Source organism: Nematolebias whitei, chromosome 16 (genome assembly GCF_014905685.2).
Source record: "Nematolebias whitei isolate Nwh7 chromosome 16, NemWhi1, whole genome shotgun sequence".
In the NCBI taxonomy this organism is placed as follows: domain Eukaryota; kingdom Metazoa; phylum Chordata; class Actinopteri; order Cyprinodontiformes; family Rivulidae; genus Nematolebias; species Nematolebias whitei.
In genome coordinates, this window is record NC_056513.1 from 21,805,566 (window position 1) to 21,832,780 (window position 27,215).

General features: G+C 39.3%; 1 protein-coding gene across 1 annotated transcript; it reads right to left on the reverse strand.

Annotated features, from left to right (window-relative positions):
- Positions 1–12,235: 12,235 nt before the first annotated feature.
- On the reverse strand, positions 12,236–21,567 carry c1qtnf6b (C1q and TNF related 6b). The gene is made up of 2 exons (XM_037689793.1): positions 21,378–21,567; positions 12,236–12,827 (listed from the first exon to the last, which is right to left on the reverse strand). Exons 1-2 carry the CDS (start codon positions 21,562–21,564, stop codon positions 12,280–12,282), a joined length of 735 nt encoding a protein of 244 aa, XP_037545721.1. The 5' UTR covers positions 21,565–21,567; the 3' UTR covers positions 12,236–12,279.
- Positions 21,568–27,215: the final 5,648 nt, after the last annotated feature.

Here is a 27,215-nt window from a genome sequence, read left to right on the forward strand (position 1 = left end):
CAGGAGGAGTCACAGTTCATGTGGAACTCAGGCAGGGCAGGTACAACTAGATCCAAACTCTGACGAAGCACAGAGGAAAAACACAATATTAGTATTTACTAATATCACTGAATATTGGCCAGAACACAACTACCGTTGGTAGGCAATGTCCCAGCGCCTGCAGAGTGGTTCCTGAATCTTCTTATACTCCTCCTGGGTGTTGAGCTGATCATCTGCAGCTGGAGCCAATTAGGAGTGATGAGGAGAGAGAAAGGCAGGGTGCAGGGCAGGATCCTTACACTGAGGCTGGAATGACTGAACCACGATGGCAGGATGACATGATAGCAAGGCAGCAACACAGAAAACTCCACAAGTGTATCGCGGTCATACCCGTACCATGGATGTGCACTGTAGCTGCAAAAAAAAAAAAAGTTAAAACGAAAACAACAGGATCAAAGAAGATAGAGTTCACCAGAACCCAGTGAATTTGTGGCTCGGCTGAGAGCGGCCATCTTGGATCATCTGCCTACCAGTAGTTGTGTTCCTGGCTTAGAGTTGCATTCGGGCTCCAAAAATCTGATCCGACCTGGCCCCAGCCTGCACTCATAATTTCCTAACCCCACCTGACCTGATGAATTAACAGTAATTACAGGTCTGAAACTGGAAAAAAAAATTGACATTTTTAATGACCTATTAATGGTCGGGGACGCGCAGCTGAATAAACGAGGCAGAAGATTGGGAGCTGAGAGGTGTTTGTACTTTCATGGCCGTAAATAAGCTTTTAAACCCTGTTTCTGCTGCATTCTTCTGAATAACTGAGACATGCGGACAGCTCTGACATACACGTCTGCTTTCAGACCTGCTTGGGTCATTGGCCGCGCGCGTCCACTGAGTGCAGCAGCTGATAGAACGTCCATTTGGGCGATGGATCGCTTCCTGGCAGTACAGTCCCATCTGAAGCTTAACTGAACTTTTTACTTCTTTAAAGGCCGGTCAGCTCGCGGTGAAATGGCTGCGTGGGGCTGGTGGATGTATGGCAGGCCATGGTATCATATAATTTGATCGTGGCTGATCCTGACCTAATTAAAAGCCCAAGACCGGCCCGCCACCGGCCCGCCCATTAATCACATTATAACGGCCTGGCCCTAATCCAGGTCAGTCCGGGCCGGGTTAGAAATGACAGCTCTAACCTGGCTACATTTATATTCCTTGAGTTTGAGTTTTGTAAAGTCTAAAACCTTGTTCCTGCGTGTTTCAGCTTCTACTCTTGTGCTTCTCCCGCACCCTGGACCTCCTTGTTTTCATCACGAACCTCCTAGTGCTTTCTCCAGTCGTTCCTTCCACTACCTGCCCACCCATCTAAGCAACTTTTCTGGGACCTCCTCGTTTACTGGAACTATTGGACCCTCACCCATAAGAGAAACTCTTCCTCCAACAGTAAGATACAAACTATATTCTGAACTATCCTCAAGGAGCCCATTATCATAACTCCTGCCCTTACTCAGGGTTCCCGTCTCTCCCACCTGAGTTGCAGCCAACTGTTGATTTTCACTTCGTAAATAAACACTGTTAATTATTTTTCTGGTCTTGGAGCTGCTCTTTTTTGTCACTGACTATCTGGGTATTACATAAATCCTCACAAATGTCTGTTTAAAATTCTCTATATCCTAAAATTCTCTCTCCTTCGAAAACAGTGAATCAATGACTGTTTATTTCTGTCGTCTTTCAGTCCCAGGGATGCAGTTTTTCTGGTGAGACAATCCTGCAGAAACAAAGCAAAGCCTGTTACAGAGCAGACGGCATGAGTCTGACAGCTGAAGGGAATATGAGCAAACTTTAGACGGTTTCATTAAAAGTTTTAGTCATGTCTTCAGCTCTCCATGCATATTTCCTTCTATCACTGCTTGAGTCTGCTGGCTCAGGATTTTCCCTCATCGGCTGCACATCACTGAATCATGTCTGTGTCCAACAAAATAACCTTCATGGCAACAAAAGAAAATCTAAATAAATAAAGATGAAGCTACCAGAGCAAGAAGCTGTCGGAGCCCTATGCACCCTCCCTCCTCCTCATTTCTGACTCACTCATCAGCTCGCTGCCGTACTCTTTTAAAAGGGATTACCAGTTTTTATTGTGTGTGTGTGTGTGTGTGGGGGGGGGGGGGGGGGGGGGGTGCAAGGAAAGAAAGAGACAGAAAGACAGAGACAATTCATTGAAAATGTTTAAAGGAGACAGGTCCGGGTCTGAAATGCTTCAGTCAACAAAAAGATAAGAAGCATTAAAACTTTTAGAGAAAGAATTTATTCAATTGATGAAGTATTTTAACTTAGGAACTGTTTTTTTTTTATTCATTCTTAATTTTATGTAGTTTTATTTAAGTTTCCACTCATTTGGACCAGAAGTTGGAGTGGTGGCGCAGAGGTTAGAGAAGGTAGGCCAATGATCGGAAGATCGCTGGTTCAACTCCCGGTACCGACAACTTCTAAATGTGGGTGGGATAGGTGAAGCACCCACACCTGCCTCCACTCTCATTCGCCCCACTCTGGGCCCTTGAGCAAGGCCTTTAACCCCCACTATCTGCTCCCCTGGGTGCCCTATAGCAGCTCTCTGCTCCACACAGAGGGGCTGTGGTAGCTTGGTGGTCCGTGGTTGTGTAAGGAAGGGCATCCGGCAGAAAAAATAAATTGTCCAGTCTTCATGAGACTTAGTTCCCTGTGTGACCCTTAAGGGAGCAGAAGAAAATGTAAATGATAAAGCACAATCTACAGTAAAACTGCAAGGGGAGTAGTAGACCCTCAGTACTTTGCGGTTCATTTTTCGCGGATTCGTTCTATCACAGTTTATTTAAGTACAATATTATACATGTACATAATAGTTTAATTTTTTTTTAAAAGCACAGCCATTTAGTAGTTTTCTTTCATTATTTTTGGGGAGTGGTGGCGCAGAGGTTAGAGAGGTGGGCTTGAGATCCGAAGATCGCCGGTTCACGCCCCGGCCCCGACAACATCAAAAAAATTGTGTGTGGGGTAGGTGAAACACCCACACTTGCCTCCACCCTCATTCGCCCCACTCTGGGCCCATGAGCAAGGCCCTTAACCCCCACCATGTGCTCCCTAAACAGGTCTCTCTTGAAAATGAGTTCTCGTGGCTCAATGAGACTAACCTGGATAAATAAAGGCTAAATGAAAAAAAAAAATTAAGCCTTCACCGTTTTGCCTGTCTACAAAACTACGTTACCCAGAAGCCATCAGTTCACTTCCCAGAAGTCAACAATGCTTCCAAATGCTGCTTTCTGCAAATGGAGGGAAAGTTTTGCAACATAAAGTCAGAAGTTCTGTAAAGAACAGCTCACAGGACTGGCAGGAAAGTCACAAATAATTCTGAAGCTGAACTCGTCCTTCAAGTTGTATCTTCACTGCTGAGTAGCTGCAGCTGATCTGGACTCAGTGTGACCTGGATCCTGGGAGCTGCAGACAACAGATGGCTGCAGGGTTCAGTCAGGTTCTGGTCATGCAGTGCTGGTCCGGACCGGGCCAGAGGTAGTGGATTAAATCCTGGGCAGCCTTGCTCCTGGAGCAGCAGAACGAGCGGATGGAGCAGTGGGCTTTGTCATGCTGCACCGGGACTTTTTTCATCTATCAGGTCGGACCAGAACCGAGCCACTCCTGTACTGCAGAGCCTAGTAAGTAAAATTTAGTATCTATATATACACACTTATATGTATACTTATATGTAGCTTGTTGTTAAAATTAGTAGGTTTAAGAGTTTAGAGGACTGATTTATGGGCTTCATTGCTGCAGGATAGTCTGCAGAAACGAACAGAGTCAGAATAGAAAAGTGTTGGACTGTAACCAAGTGTACTGTTCTGCAGAGCTAGTAAATAAAATGTATTTACATATATGTTGTTAAATTAAATAGGTTTAAGAGTTTAGAACATTGAAAGAGTGTGGGAAGAGTTTCTAAAGCCTTAATATAAATGTTTACTGTACTTGAACTACTGTATCCCTATTTCGCAGTTTTTCTCTCATCGTGGAGCTTCAGGATACGTATCCACCGCAATAAACGAGGGACTAGTGTAATCAAAGAAATTAGCAGAGTTCTTTAAATAAGTACAGTTTGTGTTTAAGTGGTAATTATAGTGATGTGTGTGTGGCATCCAGATGACATGCGAGTGCAAACTTTTTCAGTTTCTCCGTTTTGGCCGAGTGACCTCTGAGGCCCAAACAGTCTGTTGTTTGAGTGTGGCCTGTCAAATATGGCAAACTGATCTTTAAACTTTAACACGCAGAATCAGATATAAAACCTTGGACATTTTTTAAGGAGAAATCCAAGATGAAAGTCCTTTAGTATACGGAGGTCACTCACACAGTTGAATCTAGAACAGCTCGAGCGTTCAACAGTTTTATTCCACAGGCAATGTCATATGTACATGCAGGAACATGTGCAATAGGTTTCCACTCATTTGGACCAGAAAAATTCTGTTTCATGGTAATACATTTGCAGCACGAATGAATTTGAATCAGAATGTCAGACATTAAAAAACAGACATGGCTCCGTTCCTATTCCATAAATGCTCAAGAGGTGTTTAAACATTCCCACTGCTTTTTAAGGCTTCGAATGTGAACTCTGGTTTTAGTATTAAAAACACTTGAATGTTTTTCCCCCCTCTGTCATAAATAGTACACTTGTACCAAAAAAAAAAGAAATCCCAAAACAAAAAAAGCTATTATTGCCCTAATCCTTAAGCTTTAAATAAAAATCAAAAACCTGCACGACAGAGAACAGATACTTGACAAATCACAAATGATTGCATATTTCATGATGCACTCCACATGTTGTATTTACAGACTAAGAACTTTGGGAAACGTCCAGCTCATATTACGTTAGATGGATGACATTATACATCTGTTAACTGCAGCCAAACGTAACTGGTGTGCTCTGGGATTTCTGTTTTACTTTAAGCACATTTTATACCATACCATTTTATTTATAAAGCACATAAAAACAGCAACAAGGCCAACAAAGTGTTGTACAGCAAAAACAAACAAGCAAAGGACACAGGATAAAATGCATAGATCCACAGAGGTAAAAGGTAAGAACTAAATGACTAACATTATGGAATACATACAAGTTCAAATCTACTCACACATTGTCAAAAGTCAGGAAATTAGTGAGTTTTTAATCAAGATCTAAAAACAGTGAGAGAGAGTCTGCCTGACATGTGGTGGTAACTCATTCCACAGTTTGACCTGCAACAGAGAAATCCCAGTCACATCTGAACTTAAAACGAGATCCTGGAACCAATAAAAGTATCTGGTCTGCTGACCTCAGATAGTACTGTGGGGAGATATGGCTGCAGCAGATCAGCGAGATAGGAGAGGGCAGAACTGTTTAGAGATTTAAAAGTATACAGCAGTATTTAAAAATGATTTATGATAAAAGTTATCATGTCCAGTGTTCTGTGCAATGGAAGCTATTCAGAAAGGACTGATGTCTTAATGTGGTTTTCTTAAAAGATGCATCATCTGCTGGCCGTATTTAAAGCCTCATTGAGTCAAAACTAGGTTCTGTCCTTGTTTTTGACAGGACTCATGAACCAATGGCACATTTTGATGACACTTTCCTCTTGGGTAAATTCTTACACCAAGGTGCAGGGGGAAAAAAGCATTAATTACTGTCAGTGTAGAAATAAGCAAAACACATACCAGCAGCCTGGTGCCTGTATTAAAGTCAAAGTGACCTGAATGTGTCTCCGTTAGACAACAAGCAGAATCGCTCTGGTATTTGTGTTTCCTTCTAAAAAAAAAAAAGGAGCTAGAACTCTCCAATGGAGATAAATTACGTTGTTTACCTTGGTGAGAGGCTGAAAGCTTAGTTGGCTCTCTCATAAGAGCTTTTCTGTCTGCACTATTTATGCTGCAGCAGCAGACTAGACTTACAGGCTTCAGATGTATATTATTCTCCAAAACATTAGTTTTCTTGTCGTGAGGAGTTTTGGTTGGAACCTTTAAACTGACATGGATATTTTTAAGCAACTTCCATTTTGTTTCCGATCTATAGAAGCTGCCCATCTGCTCCCACCTGTTTGCCTAGATCCACCCCTGGAGGCTCATCCTTTCCCCACCCGCCCTTCAGCCCCGTCTCAGCTGATAGATGAGTGCAGTCAGAGGTCGTGTGTGTAATTGGAAGGGTCCTGCCTCAGCAATAAGCCCTGCTGCTTCCCGTTTCCAAACTAGAAGAGATGTCATCCTGCAGTTCAGTCAGCCTGTACAAACAGCTGTTAGCATCATGTCCTGGATGACTGAGAATCTTCACCAGCAAACAGCTGTTAACCTCAGGCTCAGTCTTCCAACTCGAACCAAAATAATTGTCCTAAGTTGTCTTTTTGGTCTCGTAACTTGTAAACTTCCCATTAAGTCGCCGGCTCGGCTCTGCTGGGTTGATTACTTAACTGCATAAATAACACGCTGGAATGCAGAAGGCTCAGAGTGCTGACACACAACTGATAGCATGCAGACACTGACTGTACGTTTAGTCCACTTCAGTTGTACTCCAAAAACTTTATTAATTATTTAAAATGTTACAGAGCAGCATGTAGCATACATGATCAGCCCATGTGGACAATAATAAACTTTTTTGAAGATTTTTTTTTTACTTGTTCCTTCACTTGTGGAATGTAACACTATCCAGTTTGTGCAAGACCAGATCCAAACTGAAGCGATACGATCTTTAGTTCTTGGTGTTTGGAGTGTGCATAATGGATGTCAGATTGGCAAATGGTTGTTATTTATCTGTACCGTTAGCAAAATAGTTCATGAATCACAGAACAGATGTCGATGCGAATTTCAGAAAGTGAAATAGTTATAAATCAGTCAGTTTTGCAAATATTCAGGTAAAATGTGTGGTTGATACTTTCAGAAAATAAATCATTGGATGTGCATCCATTACTGGTTACTTGTTGGAGCCAGTTCAGTTCAAGATGGCTACCACAGTCAATTCACCTTAGAAAAACAACATTTTAAATCAATTTTCCAGATAATGTGCCACAATTAAGTGTGGTAGTAGCTGAAAGTCATTCACAACACATACTTCAAGTGCTGCATGGTAAACAACATCCTTGCTAAAAACTTTACCAACTACTTTTTGACCATGTTCGTCTGTAAGCAAAACATTACATGAACCACCGAATGGATTTATTTTTCAGAAAGTATTTATCCATCTATAACTGTTGGAGTCAATTCACTTCAAGATAGCCAACAAAGCTAATCAAAGCTAATCAACATGAATCAATACTTAAATGGCAACAACTTAATTGAACAAATACAGAGGTGAAATGTGATGTAGCTGCTGAGATCATTCACGACAGAGCTTGAAATCTTCACACACACAAAAATGCATGAGATAAGGCATAAAGTTTAAAATCATTTAGTTTAAAATTCTGTCGTGAAAGGCAGTGGGCAATATTAATTCCTTTAAAAAAAAAAGAAGAAAAAAGTTCTAGACCTTGGAATGTAAAATAGATAACAGTAGAAAACAATTAGCAATAAGTTATGATGGAGGTTAAGTAACGGAGCAAACGTGGGAACTTGGTGCCCTTATCTCAAACTCCTGCAGTAAAGTGTGCATCCTGAAGGGAGCCACTCTGACAGAGGAAACGGGACATGAAGGAGATTGTGTGAAACGCTGCAAACTGATTTCACCCTCTGCTGTGTGCATACGATGGAGACCTACAGGGTGTGGAGTCGTTTCAGTGCGGACGTTAGCACTGTGTTCAGTGGACATGCTCTGTTCTGCAGGTCGATGAGGTGAAACCAGCAGATAAAGGTGAATGTCATTGCATTTCTAGAATTGCGCCGCTCAAGGTGGCTGCATGTTGGAGCAGCTCTGTTACATTCATTTTGAGATTTTGCTTTTGGAAACTTTAATTCCTCTTTTTCTGGATGTAAATCACGTTTTTTGCATGGTTGTTTCCTCTGGTATCAGATGCTGTGCAGCTGGAAGGATTTTTACTGAAACTTTTTTATTTTTGGACATTTGTTATGATGTGTAACCATGGCAACAAGGCTGTTTTCTACAACCAACAGCAGCTGATTAACATATCAAAAGCTCAAATAATATCTCAACTACAGCCCCAAATCTCAAGTGAGTTGAAAAGGATGTTCTGTGGACGCATTCTCATCTACCTGCCAGCTGTGCTGGAGTGCCTGACCACTGAGATCCTGGAACTAGCAGGAAACACGGCTCGTGACAGCAGAAGGACAGGATCGTCCCTCGGCACCTACAGTTGGCTGTCCGCAGTGACGAGGAGCTCGGCAGACTGCTGGGAGGAGTGGCCATCGCTCTGGGAGGAGTTTTGCCTGGCATTTGGGCGGTCCTACAGCCCGAGGGGAACCGAGACGCCAGCCGAGTCTGGGTGGACAGATCAGACGGCATCTGCAGCCAGTTTCTTAGAATCCACTGTGGGATGGACCTTTACAAGAGATCCTTCCTGTTTACAGCCATCAATGTCTATAACATCGCTTAATGAAATGAGGATAATGAGTTACAACAACAAATAATTTCCCTCTGGGATTAATAAAGTATTTTTGAATTGAATTGAATTTTCATTGAAGCTGTAAAGAGGCCCATCATATTCTCCTTACTGGCCTCGAATGATTCAGCTTCCTGCTACAATTTCATGTTTCCTGACATTTATATTCCCTCAGAGTCAGAGAAGATCTTCAGCATGTATTTATTGTTAGTTCCGCCTCTGGTTTTCCTTGGATCGAGGTACATTAGAGCCTACCTCATCCTACTGCATCCGTTTGTTAGAAAAACCTGTAGTTTTATTCTCCAGTGCTCTTAATACAGAGGTTTTTCTTTTTTCAACAAGCTCTCTCAGCTAATTGCTGAATGGGAGCTGAAAGCTGAAAGCAGAGACAGCAGGACTGTGTCATCAGCATATTTCACCATATGACAATTTGGCTGCAAGGATCTCCAGTCATCATGGTAAAAGATGAAAAGAGAGGGGCAGATGAGAGCCAGATGAGCTGAGAGAACATCAGAGCATGTGTTGGTAACAAACACCCACCTGACCCTGTCGGTGCAGAAGTCTGTAAGCCACAGGCTGATGACAGCTGATGGGTTTCTCCTCTAAGTTAAGCTGCTATTTGCACTGAGTCTTGGTCAAACATATTCAAAGAGAAATCAGATTTTATTTCTAATGGTTTTGGAATGCCTGTCTTTAGATGATGTCTAAATAAAAACAATATCTTCAACTCTCCAGCTGCTTATTTTATGCAAACTGGAGTGAATCCAGCAGTGAGTTTTTAACCTTATAGTTTGTCCATCACAACAGAGGTATAAGAGCTGCAGGACACCTTTGAAGACTTTAATCAAATTGGGATTGATTTTTTCCTAAATTTGGGGACTGTGTGATTGATATAAGCAATATCTCATCCAACTGCTCAGAACAGGACCTTACAGGCATCTTTCTGCCCCAAGAACTGTGTCGGACATTAACGTGTCATTGATGTTCTGTAAGCAAATTAGTTGATTCACCCTTTAATAAAAGTTTAGGAACCAACTTATTTAGACAATAAATCACCCACTTTGGTCACATTATAGTGAAACATTCACTAATTATTTCTTATAAAAGCTGTGGAACAAATCATTAGGCTATGGGCATCATGAAAGATGTAAATGATTTGCAAGTAAAAGGAAAAAAAATTGTAAACTGGGAACTGCTTTTCCGCATTTTGAAAGAGGGTCTGAAGTGATGAACTCAAACAAACACATGTGGGTATTTTCCCTACAAAAAAGAAAAAGATTGATAGGAAAAAAATTAAGTAACATTCCTTAAAATCGCTACACTTTCAAACTCATAAAATTGAAAATGACAAAGGATTTCAATTGAATAAAGATTAAGATATCTTTATACAAAGCTAGGTCTAATTTAGTTCAAACTCTGATGTCCCTGCAGACCAGTCCCAGTATCCATGCAGGGCTTTGGCTAAAAGTTTTTCCATTTTAAACACCACTGTAAAAATGTCAACAAGTGTTTTTGAACGACAGGCAGTTTGTTCAGAGCAGGCTGTTATTCATGAACTTGCATCAACTTCTGTACTTTAAAAATAAAAAATAAAAAAATAAAGTCCCCAAAACCATTAAATTTTATTATGTTTTTTTTTTTTTTTTTTTTTATGGTTAAAGCACATGCAACTAACACAATGATTTATATAGAGACCTGCCTAAAACAGCATCATGTATCCGTCCTTTAGAAATAATCACGCTAAAGGTTTTCAGTGACAAATCAGAGCTCACTTTATGTTGGAACAGCTTCCTGAGCTGATGAAGCAGAAAAGATGCCCTGCTTTGTGTCCCAACAGAGCTTCACAGATCTCCTCAGAGAGCTTAAAGTATTTACATTGCTGCAGTTTGTGCATGTTATATTTATTTATTTAGCTTTATTTTTTCTGCAAAGCCTCCCTGTGGATGGAATTACAGCTAATGAGAGAGATACGGCCAAACAGATGGAGCTACTGCCTCGTCCTCTGTTCCTGGGAGCTTGAGATGAGCTTTTGTTTGTTTATTTTAGGAAAAACTACCAATTTATAAGGTTAAAATTTCAAACTCCCTTTTCCTCACAGCATTAGGCTTCATAGTGAGCCATAACAGAGCTGGATAGTGTAAAGAAATAGATGTGAGGAAACTTTTATAATAGAAATGTAAAATGTATTTATTTCATGCAAGCACTGTGTTATTAAAAATAAAATATCAGAACTTATACACTTTCAATTAAGTGAAATGACAAAAAAAAAAAAAAAAAGCTTAAATTGTTTAATAATTGCGTGCTTGCCGACACAGAACACAAAGACTCAACATGGAGCAAAAAACATGTTTAACAGTTATTTAGAGCACCAACAGTGGTAACAATTTTGAAAGCCATTAAGAAGTTAATATACAATTATTTACATAAACTGCTCTGCAGTTTGTAGTCTGCATTATTAAAATTCATGACATTTAATAGTCAAAAGTCTCAAAACCCTGATTTGAGTGTGCACTGGAAAATACAGCACAGTAATATTCATTTGGACTCATTGGCTCTTTTATGGTCAGTTCATTATGTACTACTGTGTGAAATTGACAGTGGTGGACAAAGTACTCAATTCTAGTACTTAAGTAAAAGTATTGATACTCCTGGTCAAATCTTACTCAACTACAAGTAAAAGTTGCTCAGTAAGAAGTTTACTCAAGTTAAAGTACTGAAGTACTTACTTTTGAAAATACTTAAGTATTCAAAAGTACATGCATTTTAAAAAATACTCAAATATTTAAAAAGTACAAATTATATTTTCTAATATCAGTACATTGCTGTATTGTTCCGAGTGATTTTACAGAACCATGTAACTCTGAAACCACCTGATGATGTATTGACATGTAGAACCACTCTGACACCCCATGCATTAATAAAACCTGTAAACTACAAATATCTTCCTGCATTTTACATGTTTGTGGAAAGTCATGGAAACCCTAACAGATGATGCACATTTAGTCTTTTCCTCAGCTTCAGTATTCATACACTGTATTGTTTGTCTGTAAGAGTACATATATTGACAGCAGCAACTAAACGCAGGAGAGGAAACAGTACCACTGATAACTGAAAGTACTGCCATACTTAACATAGAAGCTTACAAAACAATGAATGTTCTGCACAGATGAATCTAGAATAATACCTGAAACAACAACTAGACAACTGCATTTAAGGAAATAAAAAAACAGCAACAGTGGATTACAAAGCTGAGCCAGAAGGAACAAGAAGCTTCCTAGAAATGTAGTGGAGTCGAAAGTACGATATTTGTCTTTGAAATATAGTGGAGTTGAAGTCATAAGTTCCCAAAAACACAAATACTCAAGTAAAGATACTCATAAAATGTACTTAAGTATAGCACTCAAGTAAATGTACTTTGTTACTGTCCACCACTGGAAATTGAATTAATAAAAACTTTTAATATGCCAGGTATGCGCTACTAATGATGCATTACCCACAGATTCATGATCACTTCCAAAGAACTATAATGGAGCTTGTTTTTGTTGGTTTTCAAAAATATTTGTTTTGTACAAAAATGTAATTCTAGTGCAATAGTAGTATTTTATTTGTTTTCCCTAATAATGTGCTATATTCCATTTTTATTGTTCCTTTAACCCATTTTTGCCAGCCCCCCCTTTAGAAAACACCACTTTTGTTTCAAAGCTAAATACTTAACAGCCATTTCTTGGATTTTTATTTTAAGTGATTTTAGTTAATTCCCACAGTCACATTTTCACTGGCTGCTCGGTGCCACCAGGTATCCGTTGAAGGTGATGTATACGTCCACATCGTCACTGTAAATGGCGTTCTCACGCTCCCTTTTGTACAGACGGACCCAGACTTCGTCATTCAGAGCTAGATTCAGCATGACGCTCTGGCTCTGCATGATGGACCTCTCACTAGGCTGTGCGTAAAGGATCACCTGCTCCTTGTCGTTGTGCATCAGGTGGAGGTAGGTCTCCTTGAAGTTCCAGGTGTGGATGTTGACGTTGAAGAAGTAAATCCCAGGTACATAGCAGTAGAACTTGCCTTTGAACATGTTAAAGTGCTCAAGTAGGTTGACGAAAACCGTGTCAAAAACCAGTGCCTGGTAGTAGTCCACGCTGTGCAGGGCCTTGCGACGCCCTACAGAGAAGGAAGATTGAGGGATCTTGCAGGGATCTCCAGGTGCACCTGCCTGGCCTTTGCTGCCTTTAGTTCCTATGGGTCCTCGGAAGCCGTGAGGGCCCTCCAATCCTGGTTTGCCAGGTGTTCCTTTGTCTCCTTTGTCCCCTTTATCTCCTGAAGATACACAATTAATATAATTAAGATAAAAACAGAAATCCAAGCCTGACAAATGAGTTGCTTTAAAAAGGGAAGTTTTCAATAACTTTTCATCAGTCTGAAGTCGGTTATGAGATGCATGTATTACATTGTATTTGTTAGATGAATAAAGTAGAGCCCGACTGATATATCGGTATGTCTGATGTTTTAGGTCCACATAGGCGTTTGGGGACATATTGGTATCAGTGATAATTGTCCCATTATGTGCCGATATAAAAACACTTCTAATTTTCACACCTAAAATGCTGGAACCAGCTGTAATTGTACAATGTATCCAGCAGAGGGCACATGAAGACTTCATGGCTGTTCATTTAACTTTCACTTTCAGCACAGCGGAAGCAGGCAACAACTAACTGTACATATTTTGCTGAACAGAGCATGATAAGTTTCTTGTAACTGATCTGTAAAATAAAAACAATAATAATACATTTGCTTCAATCCTCCAACCCGCTTGTCGTTAGCTACGTACATCTCAAGTTAGCAAGCTAATGTTTAGATAACCTAGCATAGGCTATTGCCCTTGTAAAACTTTAGCCAGAATAATGAATCTAACATAGAGGTAAAACATATGTGTTAGTAACATTGTCTTTGTCGTCTTCTATGAAATGTATTCTTTGTCTGAAATCTTTACGTCTCTGCAAAGAAAATGCCACTGCGGTCAGTACTGATTAGTCCTTCACCATACGTGACTGTTTAAACAATGAACAGGGAAAGACGTTTCTTTATTGAATTTATAGTTTTCCAACACACTTGATATCTTTATGGTGAACAGTGGTGGACAGAAAATGTGAATGCACTTTAAGACTGTTTCAAGACTTCAAATGTTAACAGGTTTAACAGTAGCTGCTAACTTAGCTTCTTGGGGGCGGACAAAGTTTAAAAGATTTTCAGTCAGTATATTGGTTATGGCATTACCCTTCCCCTCCCAATATCATTATTGGCAATAGTCAAAGTTTCCATATCGGTCAGGCTCTAGAATAAAAATGGTATAAAAGTCGTCATGTTCGTTAAACATGTTCTAATTTATTGCACCAAAAAAAAATATATATATAATAAATAAAAGGGAAAGAACAAACAAAACCCTTTGTATATATGAATTCTATGCTGGATTTAGGATCACGGGCTTTGATGGCATCGACACACGGATAGATGTTTATACTTGTCCTGTTCTCTACATATTGGCTCTAAAGAGCCCTTAGTATTCTCAGCTTGTAAAATTATTTATAAATAATGCCAGAGGTCAAAATTGTAAATTAGCTTTAGTCATCTTATGAAGTAAATCCATCTTTGAAATCCAAGTTTATGCATGAGAAGAAAAACCAGTCCCATGCCTGTAGGAAAAGTTTGTACTCGTTCACTCGTTCATTATATTTTCCACCCTCACCCCCTTTATTCTGCACAGTGGCTGGCATCTGTTCCAAATATCACCAAATGAAAAGCAAGGTACACCTTGGACAGAGCATGATTAATCTAATAATGATATTTTTCTACCCATGCAAAATACGAATTTCTCAGGCAGATTTGTTTAACAGAACGAAAAAGCTCATTCACACGGAACAAATTCTTCATTCATTTTCAGACTCCGAATCTTTGCACCAGAAATGTTGAGTTTTGCACAAAGTCAAAACACAGATCTTACGCAGCCAGAAACACTGCAGCCAGCCTTTCCAACTTTTTGTAATTACTTACAGTGAACCAGTTTCCCCTCGCTCTGACTCCGAGGGCTTTCCTTCTGCTCTATAACTACTTCCAGACTGCTTCTGCCTTGCCAAGGAGCTCCAGCCTCCAATCCCTGCCCCAGCCCTTGAACTCTGTTTCATTCACTTACGTCTGGAAACTGTGTCGCCCTGCTTTCAGTTCCAGATGGTGATTTACCATCTTGATTTGCTCTTCTATCAGCTGACTGACTTCAGTATAAAACACCTGCTGTGTGAAGACCTTGTCCCTCGAACATCTTCAATCACTCATCTTTATTTATTCTCAGCTGTTCTACAGCTGCTCTGCCTCAGTTCATGATTCTAGTTCCCATCTTGCAAACTTCTCTGTCAAATAGAGATTAGCTGTCATAATTATTGGAGGTGATATTGTCTAAATTTACTCCCTCAACATTGTTGGAGTAATCCAGGTTGCATCTATTAATGTACAGCTTATAGTTTAAGTAGGTTAATTGTTGTTCTCACCACATGTGGTACATGAGGTGGAACGAAATTATGTGCACAGGGTCCCAGTTACACCCAACATTAGCAATCATATAAATTGTAAAAATAAACTGTCTATAAAGGATCTAAGATGTATGCTAGACTAGGGGTCTGCAACCTGCGGCTCTGGAGCCACAAGTGGCTCTTTGGTCCATCTACAGCGGCTCTTTCAAGCTTTGAGCAAAACTAACAAAACTGAATTTTATTGGTTGATATACAAAAATAATTAAAAAAAAAAGGTTAGTTTAAACAGACTTCGTGTCATTTTTTAAATTTTTTTGCAAATATGTAAATAGAATACAAAGAGTAAAGCACATTCACTTTATGCTTTATCTCTTAAAAAGTAGGATACTTAACTTTTCCACAATAAAAAATAAAATCCTGTATAGGTCATTGTTTAAAATTTTACAAAAAATTTTTAAAATCTGTGTTTTTTCTTCTCTCTTTACAACAATTTGGTCTTTTCTTTTGTCTTAAAATGTACAAATATCAAATGTGAAAAACCATTTGATATTTTTAATTAAAAAAAAAAAAGTTATTCTACTGGCCAGAAAAGCCCCCTTCAGCAAACTTAAGGTGGTCCACGGGCCACCAGTTGATGATCAGTTGTACCAGATTGTTGTTTCTCCAAACACTTAATTTAGTGAACAAAGGGGCATAAATGGCTCTTTTGATCGTAAAGGTTGCAGACTCCTGCGCTAAACAAACGCTAAATGGTATGCTAAAAGTTGTGACATACGCCAAACAAACATTAATAATGTAAAACAATACGGCGTAACAACAGCAGCCCAACCATAGGCAAAATCTTCATATTTTTACATAGCATACATACTCATTCTCAAATTCTGACTGTTTTGAAATGTCCAAAATAAAAATAAAATGTATTTATGCTGAATATGATGCTTGTGAATGATAAAGTAAAACTTGTAAATTTATTCATAATGAACTCTCGGGTGGCACGGTGGTTCAGTTGGTAGAGCTGCTGCCTCTCAGTGAGAAGGTTGCTAAATCGAATCCCAGCCAGTGGGCCTTTCTGGATGCAGTTTGCATGTTCTCTCCGTGCATACGCGTTTTTTCTCCGGGTACTCCGGTTTCCTCCCACAGACCAAAAACATGCATGTTAGGCTGATTGGTGACTAAACTGTCCCCATGTGTGAGTGAGAGAGTGAATGGTTGTCTCATTTGTCTCCATGTGGCCCTGTGATGGACTGGAGACCTGTTCAGGATGCATCTTGCAGAGTGACTGCTGGATATGGGCACCAGTGAGTGACCCCAACGACCCAAAAAGAAAGAAGCATGTTAAAAGATAATGGATGGATGAAGTCAGTCTTTGAGGTAATGTGAATTAAAGTTTTGTTCGTTATACCAATGTAAAATATCAAAATATATTTATCTGACCGAGTCCAAATATTTCCATAAATACCCAATAATATTCGTGGATGAACTTTTGCCATAAATATTTGTCTGATGGTTGTGGGTCAGAACAGTTGATGTTCTCTTAGCAAAGAACCAACTGTGTGGTTAGACCCAGGTGGACACGAGGAGCACGAAGTAAAACAAAAAATGGATTATTAAATAAACAAACAAAAAAAGGCGGACATGCCAGCAACAACTTAAAAAACAACACATGGTGAAACATAAGGAGGACTGAGACATCTGACAAGTTTACAGAACAAGGAGCCAACGGAGAGGTGAGCTGGTTTAAATAGCAAGCTGGGTGAGAGGAGAAGTGGAAACACCTGGGTTGAGACACTGATTGGGGACAGGTGAGGGTGGCAGGCTGACTGGAAAAACACTAGGGAGGAATACTGAGGGTAAATAGAAACTGGCACAAGAAACATTGGAAAACTGAATGGTATCCAACAGAAAAGAAAAAAACACAACTAAACACAAAGGACAAACAATAAAACCATCCTTGAAAAGAATACTTAAGTGACTGAAAAAAAAAAAAATCACAAACGTTGCAAATATGACACCAACATATTCATCCAAAAAGTGTTGGCACATTATTTTAACTACTCAGGTTTAGTTGGCTGCTCAAAGCATCTGATATGGGATACACGTTCTCGCAAATCCCCTTCTGGCTGTGATTGTGTGTTTCTTACTTAAAAAAAATAAAAAATCCTGTCGTTTTAATTCCCTTCTCCGGTTACACTTCTTTATCTCTCCTCTTCAGCTTTTACACGCCTTACGAATCCAAATAATGCTTCAAACATACAAGCGCAATTAATTCAAAGCCACTCTTTCCTTCTCTATAGGCTTCTTTGCAACCTGATGAGAAAAATAACCTCAAACGAGTGCAGGGCTTACCGTGGCTAAACCAGCCAAGTGTAAAAAGTAGAGGTCTTTACAGGTCCAGACAATTTCTAGGAGAACCAACGGAGGAATCAGGATGGACTTAGTCCAAACTTTTTTTTTTTAAGATTGTTTTTCATTTAATAACAGCAGGCTTCAGATTAGAAAACATCAGGTTATTACTGCACCTTTTGAAGGCTGCTTGGTGTGACTGCACTTGGATTATTTAACCCAGTTTTGCCAAAGTTAATCCTGTATGTACTCTAATCCTGTATGTGACTCTAACCATGCTGCAAATTTAATTTAACTTAAAACTAAACTGTAAAAGTTGAAATCAAATGTTAAATTCTGCATTCTCTTGAATCAATCCAACAAAGTTCAGTCAAGTCCTCTGGATGGTTTCTTTTTTTGTTGAAACGTTTCGTCCTTCATCCAAAGGACTTCATCAGTCCGAGGAGCCACAAAAAACAGTCCCACAAACAGCACACTCACATAGTGGGCCAACCAGTTTGATGGTGATACAATTGTTTCTGGATTCACCCTCTTCACCATCGACTCCTCTGAGGCAGACATAGCCAAAGTGGTTCAAAACATCAAAGTTCATGCTCAATAATCCAGGTAAACAAGCCAACAAAGTTAAGTCAGGTCCTCTGGACAGTTTATTTTTTTGTTGAAACATTTTGTCCTTCATCCAAAGGACTTCATCAGACCTGACTTAACTTTGTTGGATTTTTTTTACCTGAATTTCTGAGCATGAGCTTTGATCTCTTGAATCACTGTTGTTACTTTGTTGTTGCTGTGGATGTGTCGTTCGTATATTTTTGGAAAGACAGACACTCATAGGATTTAAAAAGATGCTTACATTTGTCAACTAATGGCAATAGTCCCTTTCACAAACCATTTCATACTGTAGCTGAGATGTCTTCTACCTTTCTTGGTGTCATTTATGAAAGAACTGGAGCATGGAACTGCCATTATGACTCTCATCCACCAAGCAAAGTATTGTGCCACAGCCATGACTGTTAATATGTTAGGAGTAAACCTGCATCACGGCTCACTGGTGTAATGTAGTGAAGACAGACAGTCTGTAAGCTCTTTTACAAACAGCTCAGGCCAGGACTTAGATGCCCTTTGGTTGCCTAGATGTGACTTCTAAGTGGACCGTGGTGGAGAGGGGGCTCAAAGCCAGCCCATCACTGGTGTGGCTTTATGTCAGAAAGTGAGGTAGTAACAGAGGCGAAATGATCGATGTGAAAATGTAAGCCGGTGCCATAGAGCAGTAATGTAATGAAGGGATGATGTGCGACCAGCTGGTCATGGATCAAACAACAACAAACTGATTTATTTGCCAGGAAGTATTGACGATGAGGCACAGTAACTTTGTATTTAGTTTAAAAATATATAGTTAACAACAAAGATCATTTCTAAAGAGAGCTAACTTGGGATCAGACAGTCACAGGTTCAACTCCACACCATGCTCATATGTCGAGGTGTCTTTGAGCAAAACACCAATTCCCTAACTGCTCCCTGTGTGCTTACATGGCTCCACTAGGCTCATGTGTGAAGGGTCAAATGCGAGCACAAATTGTGTCATTGTAAGGGAGCATACAGTATGACGGCAATACATGAAGGAGCAAAAAGACAAAATGGTCTGCATGGCCATGTTGTGGAACTATTTTATGAAAAGCCTTGTTTGTAAGAGAAGCACAGGATTTACAAAAGGAGGATGTCGGACACTCTGAGCACTTCATGTCAGTGCCACCCCAGACCCCTGCTGGTTTTGCAGTGCTGGCTTCATTAATGAAAGCTCACATTGTTGCGAGATGTGGCTGGCATGACTGGTAAACCATGTAGGGCCGTAGGAGCTCATCTATGTGGCTATATCACAAAACTGTTGTGTAACAGTTCCTTAGGGTGTTGTCACACCTGATGGTCTGGTAGACTTGGTTCAATTGGGGACCGATATTCATAACATTATTTTACATTTCAGCTGGTGTGGTTGGCATTCACGCTGCAGAGTCAATCGAGCCAACCTGTCCCCCCCGCCTGTGGTGGCGCTGCACCAAAAACTACTGAAGGAAACGACACAAAAACCTCTGAAGAAGACACTTCTTCTTCTTCTTCTTCTTCTTCTGGAAACAAAACCAAAACCGGAGTGGCGTCAAATTTTAGCGGTTTTAGGATTTGTGTTTTGTCATTTTTCAACAATGGACTCAGCATGAGCGGAAGATGAGGCAGATGACCATGGAGAATGTTGTTTTTCACACAAGGCGGCTGATGGCTTCGTATGAGGTAATGCATGTTTGTTTGCCCTGTGCTGTAGTTCACTTCCTGCTTTTGGAGCGGTCTCCGGTCTACTTGCATTCACACTGCATTTAATTGGCGCCAGAGTTCACTTCAACCGAACTGAGACCTAGGTTTTTAGGCGGACCAGAGTTTGCGTTTTAGGTTCATAACAGAGTTCGATTGCACATTCACACCTCTCCAAATGAACCAGACTTTCTAAGCAAAAGGACTAGAGTTCAATTAAAGCAGAATAAACAGGGTTGGTGTGAATGCACCCTTAATGAGGTGACCTAAAGAGTGATCTGCCGTGAGTGAGGTTGATGTAAAGCACACAAGCTAACGGTCTATATAACTCCCAATATACTGTATTTTTCAGACTATAAGGCGCACTTAAAATCTTTAAATTTTCTCAAAAATCGACAGTGAGCCTTATAATAAGGTGCACCTTATGTATGAATTCTGGTTGTGCTTACTGACCTTGAACCGATTTTATCTGCTTATTATGAATGAGTTGAATAAAGTCTGACTTATCTGACTGTTTTGTTTCGCTTAATGCGCCTTACGCTTTACAATCTTATGTATGAAAACATACCTGTTCATTGATATTGCGCCTTATAGTCCGAAAAATACGGTAAGCAAAAATCAATGTCTGGCATTTAAAATTTTAAACCAACTTACTTACTCACCAAACAAATAAACACATGAGCTAATATTTGGGTTTAGTCTTGCTTGTCAATGAATATTTATGTAATTAAAAAAAAGGTTAAATCGTGTCATCTGGACCAGTTTCTTTAAGTGAGAAATGTTTCGTCCCCGATCCAGAGGACTTCCTCAGTCTACAGCCTGCCAACCAGATCTGTCCCATAGGCAACCTTCACTGCTGTGTTTCAAGCCAACTTCCTGTTGGAATCTCAGAAGTAAACTTTTAACATGTGCAAAACACTCCCATCCAAAACAATATTTATGTAAGTTTTACGTTAAGTCTATTCCAAATCCATCATGAAATCCCGAGCACACACAGGCGTCTAACAAATAAACACACAAGCATGTTTTAACGTCTTGTGGACTTTAGATGAAGACTCAGACATATTGACAGACAAATTGAAAACAGACTAAATGGGTCCATTTGAGCTTTTATATATTTTAGGTTAGACTTGTCTAAATGAAATGTTATTCTTTCTTAAATTCATTCCTTCACTTAATGGCTCACGTGAATGTAAATGTGTCGATGAGTTTCACACGGTGGATACTGTCAAAAGCCTGAAAGGCTACCAGCACTTGCCAGCCTGATTTCCCACAAAATGTTGAAGAGAAGTTGATTTTAAAGTGGTTCCAGGTTGTTTATATCACTGGAGTGTCTAATTTCCTTTTCAGCAGTGTCTCTCACTTGTCTTGTTTTCACTTCGGCATGAATGTGTCGTTACATCTGGCACTGCTGTTCAACCATGATTACACCTCTGATTAAGCGCACAACCAGCTTGTTAAACAGAAGCAGTGATTAAGAAATTGTAGCTCAGAAAAGGGAGAACGTCACACACATTCAAGGTGAAAGTAAATTACTGTGTAAACTGGATGCAAACACTGTATTCTTTTTTAAGTGCAGTCTAAAATGTAGAATGTATTTAGCTAAAGAAATATAAAATCAGGTATTTGACCTTTTTATATTATTGATGATGGGTATAACACAGTCATCAAACATCACTGTGCAGAAACAAATTGAGCTTGGTACCTTTCAGGATGGTCATGTTGATAACAGTTCTGACTTCAGGCATTTGATAATGAGCTGAGGCTGCTGGAGGATCGAGTTGGTCGCAGCATCGTTTGCAATTTCTGGATGAAGGTCTGAAGGAGGAGGAGGAGGGGACACAGCAAACCAAGGGGAGGAACAACAGCAGCTTCAAACACGCTGTCAACATGGCTGCCACGAGCTAAAGGAGGAAAATAAAAAAGATAAACTTGAGAAAACAATGCGTATTTGTTGTTTTACTTCATGCTTTGCATCACAAAATGATGCCTCTTAAATTTCTTTGGTTCAGAAACCAACATCTGCTTTATATATATATATATATTTGTTTTCCTTTCCCAGATGGACTTTTAAAACATCCAACCAACCCAAGTAGAACCCAAAACCAACATTTTTTGGTCTGTTTTGTTGACTTCTGCATCATATTTCTCACATTCCTGTGGCTTATTGGTTGACTAACAGGATGTTTTTTGGACACAGTGTCATCTGCTGAAAACAACAGTCAGGCTTCACTATGGATGACTTCCACTATGACTATTCACAGTCCAGTGAATCCTGAAGCAATGAAAATGCCAAACAAAAAACACAAGACTTAAACCTTTTATATTTTGAACCATAAAATCATAGCTATGAAGATCAAAACGTTAAGACGTTATATCCTTACTTTACTTTACTGTCATTGCCACAGTAACAACACTTATGGACAACAATGAAATTTTGATGGAGTGTCATGCACCTACACGTTTGTAAATTAGCACATAGTGGTACGAAAAAACTTTGCAAGATTCTGATGATCAATGTAAACACAGATGATACAGCGTCTAAGAGCAAGATAGAAAAAGGGGAAACCGTAAACAGACAGATGTTGAAGGGGTAGTAGTTGGTTGCTGCAACAATGCAATATCCATTTCACAGTCATTGTCATGATGAGATTTGAGATGTAAGGATAATGGGCGGAGTTTCAGAGAGATGATGTTTGTTCAACAGTCTCACAGCCTGTGGGTACAGACTGTGAGTCATTCTAGTGGTCTTGGCACCTATGGACTGGTACCTTCTGCCTGAGGGTAACAGATGGAACAAGCCATGCACAGGATAGTGCCTATCCCGCAGGATGTTGTTGACTTGTCTTAGACAGCAGGTTGTATAGATCGTTCTGATCTCCGGGATGGTAATCCCGATGTTCTTCCCAGCTGTTTTAACCACTTGCTGGAGAGCCTGCTGGTCTGCCTTAGTGCAGCTGGAGAGCCACACTAGGAATCCACAGGTTAATACACTTCCAATAGCATAGTTATAGAAGCTGATCACTTCTGGCCCATTTCAATTTCCTCAAAAAGAAAAGACGCTGCTGAGCCTTTCTGATGGCTGAGGCACTGTAGGTACCCCAGGTCAGGTTGTCTGTCACTATCAGGCCCAGAAGTTCGAATTATGTGACCCTCTCAACCGCTTCGTTTCTCATGTAGAGTGGAGAGTAGATGTTTTTATTTTGTTTGCAAAAAATCTACAATAATTTCCTTGGTTTTCTTTATGTAAAGAACCAAGTGGTGTTTGTGACACCGTGATACTAAATGTTGTACTTCAGTTCTATATGCTGTCTCGGTGTTTTCATTGATGAGCCCCAACAATGTGATGTCATCAGCATATTTAACAACGAGATTTGACGGTGAAGAAGCCGTGCAGTCGTGAGCGAGGAGAGTATAAAACGCTGGGCTGAGCACGCAGCCTTGTGGGGCCCCTGTGCTGATGGAAAGAGTGGAGGAAGTGTGCTCACCCACTCTCACACACTGTGTGCGGTTAGTTAACCGCACACAGTGTGTGAGAGCTTTTTGAAAGCTTCTGAGCTTTTTGAAAACAAGTTATAAAGAAAAAAGCACTGAGTTCATGTAGCAATAACGTGTATATTCTTAGCAGACATGCTCACACAAAAAATACATTGAAGTTTGGATGGATGGATGAATGGAACGATGATGCATGTGTCACAGTAACTGACAAAACAAGCAAAGTATAGTCTCAAGTCTCCTTAAATCTGGATAAAACCTTCTTACACGCCTGGTTAAGACTGTTCTCTTAAAGCAGGGACATTATGTGTGTGAAAATGTAAACACAGATGTCAGCAGGAGTCCTTAAACCCCAAACATAGACTGCATTCATCATCCTGGTTATTCAGAACTTGATGGAGCAAAAGGCTACTGTTCTATATGAAGTGCATTTTTCCAAATTGGTTCATTTGAAGGTTTAACATGGTCATACAGTGAATTTGTAATATTTATTATATAGGTTATAATGTGATAATTAACAAATGACAGACACTTTTCTTTTATGTTCAGTTTTGTTTTTTCAAATTCATTCATTTGTGTTCATTCAAGTGAGACGGTGCTTCAGGTATTTTGGAGTGGGGTTGTTTTTGAAAGTAACGCTTTAGATTGGACAAATAGAGTTGAGTTTTGACCAAGTTGATGAATGACCAGTTAGTCTGAGTGGGACCAAAGTGAATCACTTTGATTAGTAAACTGTACCTTAAACATTTCATGGCGGTTGAAAGGAACAAAAATCTTCAGCTGTCAATTTTCTTATTACGTGGCTATTAAGATATTGTTCATATACAGTGGCAGCAGCTAGCTGTAGCACTTCCAGTGCAGACTGGGACAGCTCCTGTAGGAATATCATCAACTTTCTGCATGAAGAACAATATAAAGTATAACTGATTATATAAAGGACTGTTTGCATGAAATGCTATGCATTTTTTTTCAAGATTAGAGTTATATAAAAAAGAAAACAACTTTGACTGAAAGTATTTTCTATGACAGGTAAGATGTTAATCGTTTAAAGATCTAAACTGTCCCGTTTGCCTGAAGTTTCAGGGCATTACGTGGCTGTGTCTAAGCAAAGAAACTGAGCTGATGAGACAGGAAGCTTACAATCAAAATCATCATTTTGTTATTTTTGTATTGTGCTGTGATTGTTCCTCTCCTGTTGTTCTTTCTATTGTGCTCAGCTCATTTTAGTCACATCTTTGAAACTCGTTCTTCTTACTCCCATTTATATACAACCCATCTGAATTGACAAGTACACCAACTTTCGTGATGGGTTCTTTAAAAATTACTTTAGGTTTACTCATTCATGTTTAATGTTTTTGTCATTTTATATCCTTATTTCTTGATAATTTAATGTGATTCCAACATGTGAAGGGTTTTGATTTGCTTTAAGCTGCATTTTGAGAAAGGAAAACCAGAAGGCTGCTTTGAAAAATACATGAGGTTCTTTGGGTGTTTTTTTTTTTGTTTCTGTTTGTGCATTGACCATGAAAGTTTGGGCCGTGTAACACTGCTATATTTTCACTGCAGTTACTACAGTTTTAGTTTAATGGACAATCACATGAATGCAGCACACAGATCATAAAAATATACAGTGTTCGTGTATCCAAAAAGAGAAGCAGATGTAGCCAGTGAATCACAGAGAAGTGGAGTCAGAGATCGTCATAAACTAAACAATGTCAACACGTAGTGACAGGAGACATTATGTGAACTATGTTGACTTTCTGTCCTGGGTGTATTTTTCTTATCTGGACCACATTTGTTACATTTGTAGCCTGATCAGGGCTGATAACCTGCTGAACTGGAAACAGAAGATTAATGTAGAAGTTTTGAGAAGCTCTTTTTATAGATTTTGTTCAGACATTTATGGTTCCTGGTGGTGGATGAAGTCGAACTTGTGAACCTCTAACCATGTGTGGCTGAACCTTCTGCTAGTATAAAGGCTTCATATGCCTGTACTTTTTCTCTGCCAATAAGAATTCCCTTGTTTAATTTATTTTTAAAATGTATTTGAAGGGACAGTTAATTAGGACTGTGGTATAAAAGTCCTGAGCAGTACTGTATTTGAATTTTCTATCAAATATGAACATACAGTAATGACATTAATTCAGTTCAATTCAGTTTATTTATAAAGCGCCAAGTCACAACAGAAGTCATCTCAAGGCGCTGAACAGAAACATTCAAATAAATAAAAATGTTAAAACATTATTTATGTAAGGAGCAGAATGCTTTGAATTTAACTTCATTGGAGACTCTCATCTTGAGCAAGCATGAAGGCGACAGTGGAAAGGAAAAACTCTCTCGTGAGGAAGAAACCTTTAGCAGAACCAGGCTCAGGACAAGTGGCCATCTGCTTCTCAGTGTTGCCAGATAGAGTCGAGATTTTTCAGCCCAAAAATCTGTTAAAAAAATGCCGCATCACACAAAAATCCACCCGATTAATATATTGTTACTGTATAGTTACTGTTTGAACATGAATATGCATCAGTACAAGCAAAGGTAATTTAACAATATATGGCAAAACACATCAATCCAACAAAAATCTTCCCAGAGTTCCCAGCAAAATCAGAATTAAAGCAGCCCAATTGGTAGTAAACCACCCAATCTGGCAACACTGGAACAGATACACAATGGCAGGTCAAGAATCACGTTAAGATAGAAATAGTATCAAATGAAAATTATTCAGTTTTAACAATTCATTTTAAGAAATGTGGTCAATTTGTCCTCCAGTAGTCTAAGCCTATAGCAGCATAACAAGCCAACCCTAACTATAGGATTGATTAAAAAGTAAAGTCTTAATCCCAGTCTTTAAACTGGACAATGTGTCAGCCTCACGGAGAGAAACTGGAACTTGGTTCCACAAGAGAGGAGCCTGATAACTGAAAGATCTTCCTCCCATTCTGCTTTTGGAAACTCTAGGAACCGCAAGTAAGCCTGCAGTCTGAGAATGAAGTGCTCTGATGGGAAAATATGGGACGATTTAAGATGGAGCTAGGTTGTTGAGGGCTTTGTAGGTTAGAAAAATGTCATTAAAATGTCATCATTGTGACATTAAAATGGTAATACACAAGATCTACAACATGCAATGTATGGTGACACAATGCAGTGACTTTATGTTTAAGTATGGTTACAGAATCACATATTTTCTGTGTTATGTTGATTTTGATTAAAAAGCTTTTCTGTGCTTCAGAGCAGATTCAGAGTGCTTCAGAGTGTCTCATGTAACTGCCAAATAAATGAATGAAACAAAATGCCTGCTTTAAACACCCTGCATTCAGTTTCTTGTTTAGATTAACAAGAGCTATGCCTTTTTAGCTCATAGTTAAAGACATTTATAGCTTCCCTAATTTTATCTACACACCAATCTGAAACTCAAAATCGTGCTGCTTTCCCTGCAGCTCTCTGAAGTGGAAAACACTTTTGTTTCAGATATTATTTTCCACCTGTTTGACTTACAGCAAATTATTCTAAGCACTAAAATTACTCTGATTCTTTTGATTTTACGGTCCTGCATGTTTTTCTTTAGATTTTCAAAGATTTTATTTTTCCAAGTGGCACTGGCATTTGTAAATTCCCATGTGTCTCTGAATGCTATAAGCAAGAAAATCAATGAAATAAAATATTTTCCAACTAACTAACAGTCTCTAATGTTTGCCTCTGAAAGTTTAAATTACAGCAGACGGGACCTAAAGTGAAGTCCAACATTTATGAGAATGAACTGTTGGTGTTTTTTGGTGTAAACTCTCAAACTAATTACTGCATTCCCTCTGAGAGCAATGTTCTTCAGGGGTGATTAAGTGCAGGAAAGAAAAAGGAAAAAAAAAAAAAAACATATCCTGCAACAAAAAAGGCAATCCAGCTGCTTCTAAGACACATTCTTTAAACTTTCCAGAGGTTTTTCAGATTTCTGCCACTTAACTCTGATTTATGAATCATTCAGACATAAAAAGGCTTCTAAACTAAAATAATTAACCCATGTTGAAAAGATACAAAACAGACAACTTAGCAAAAA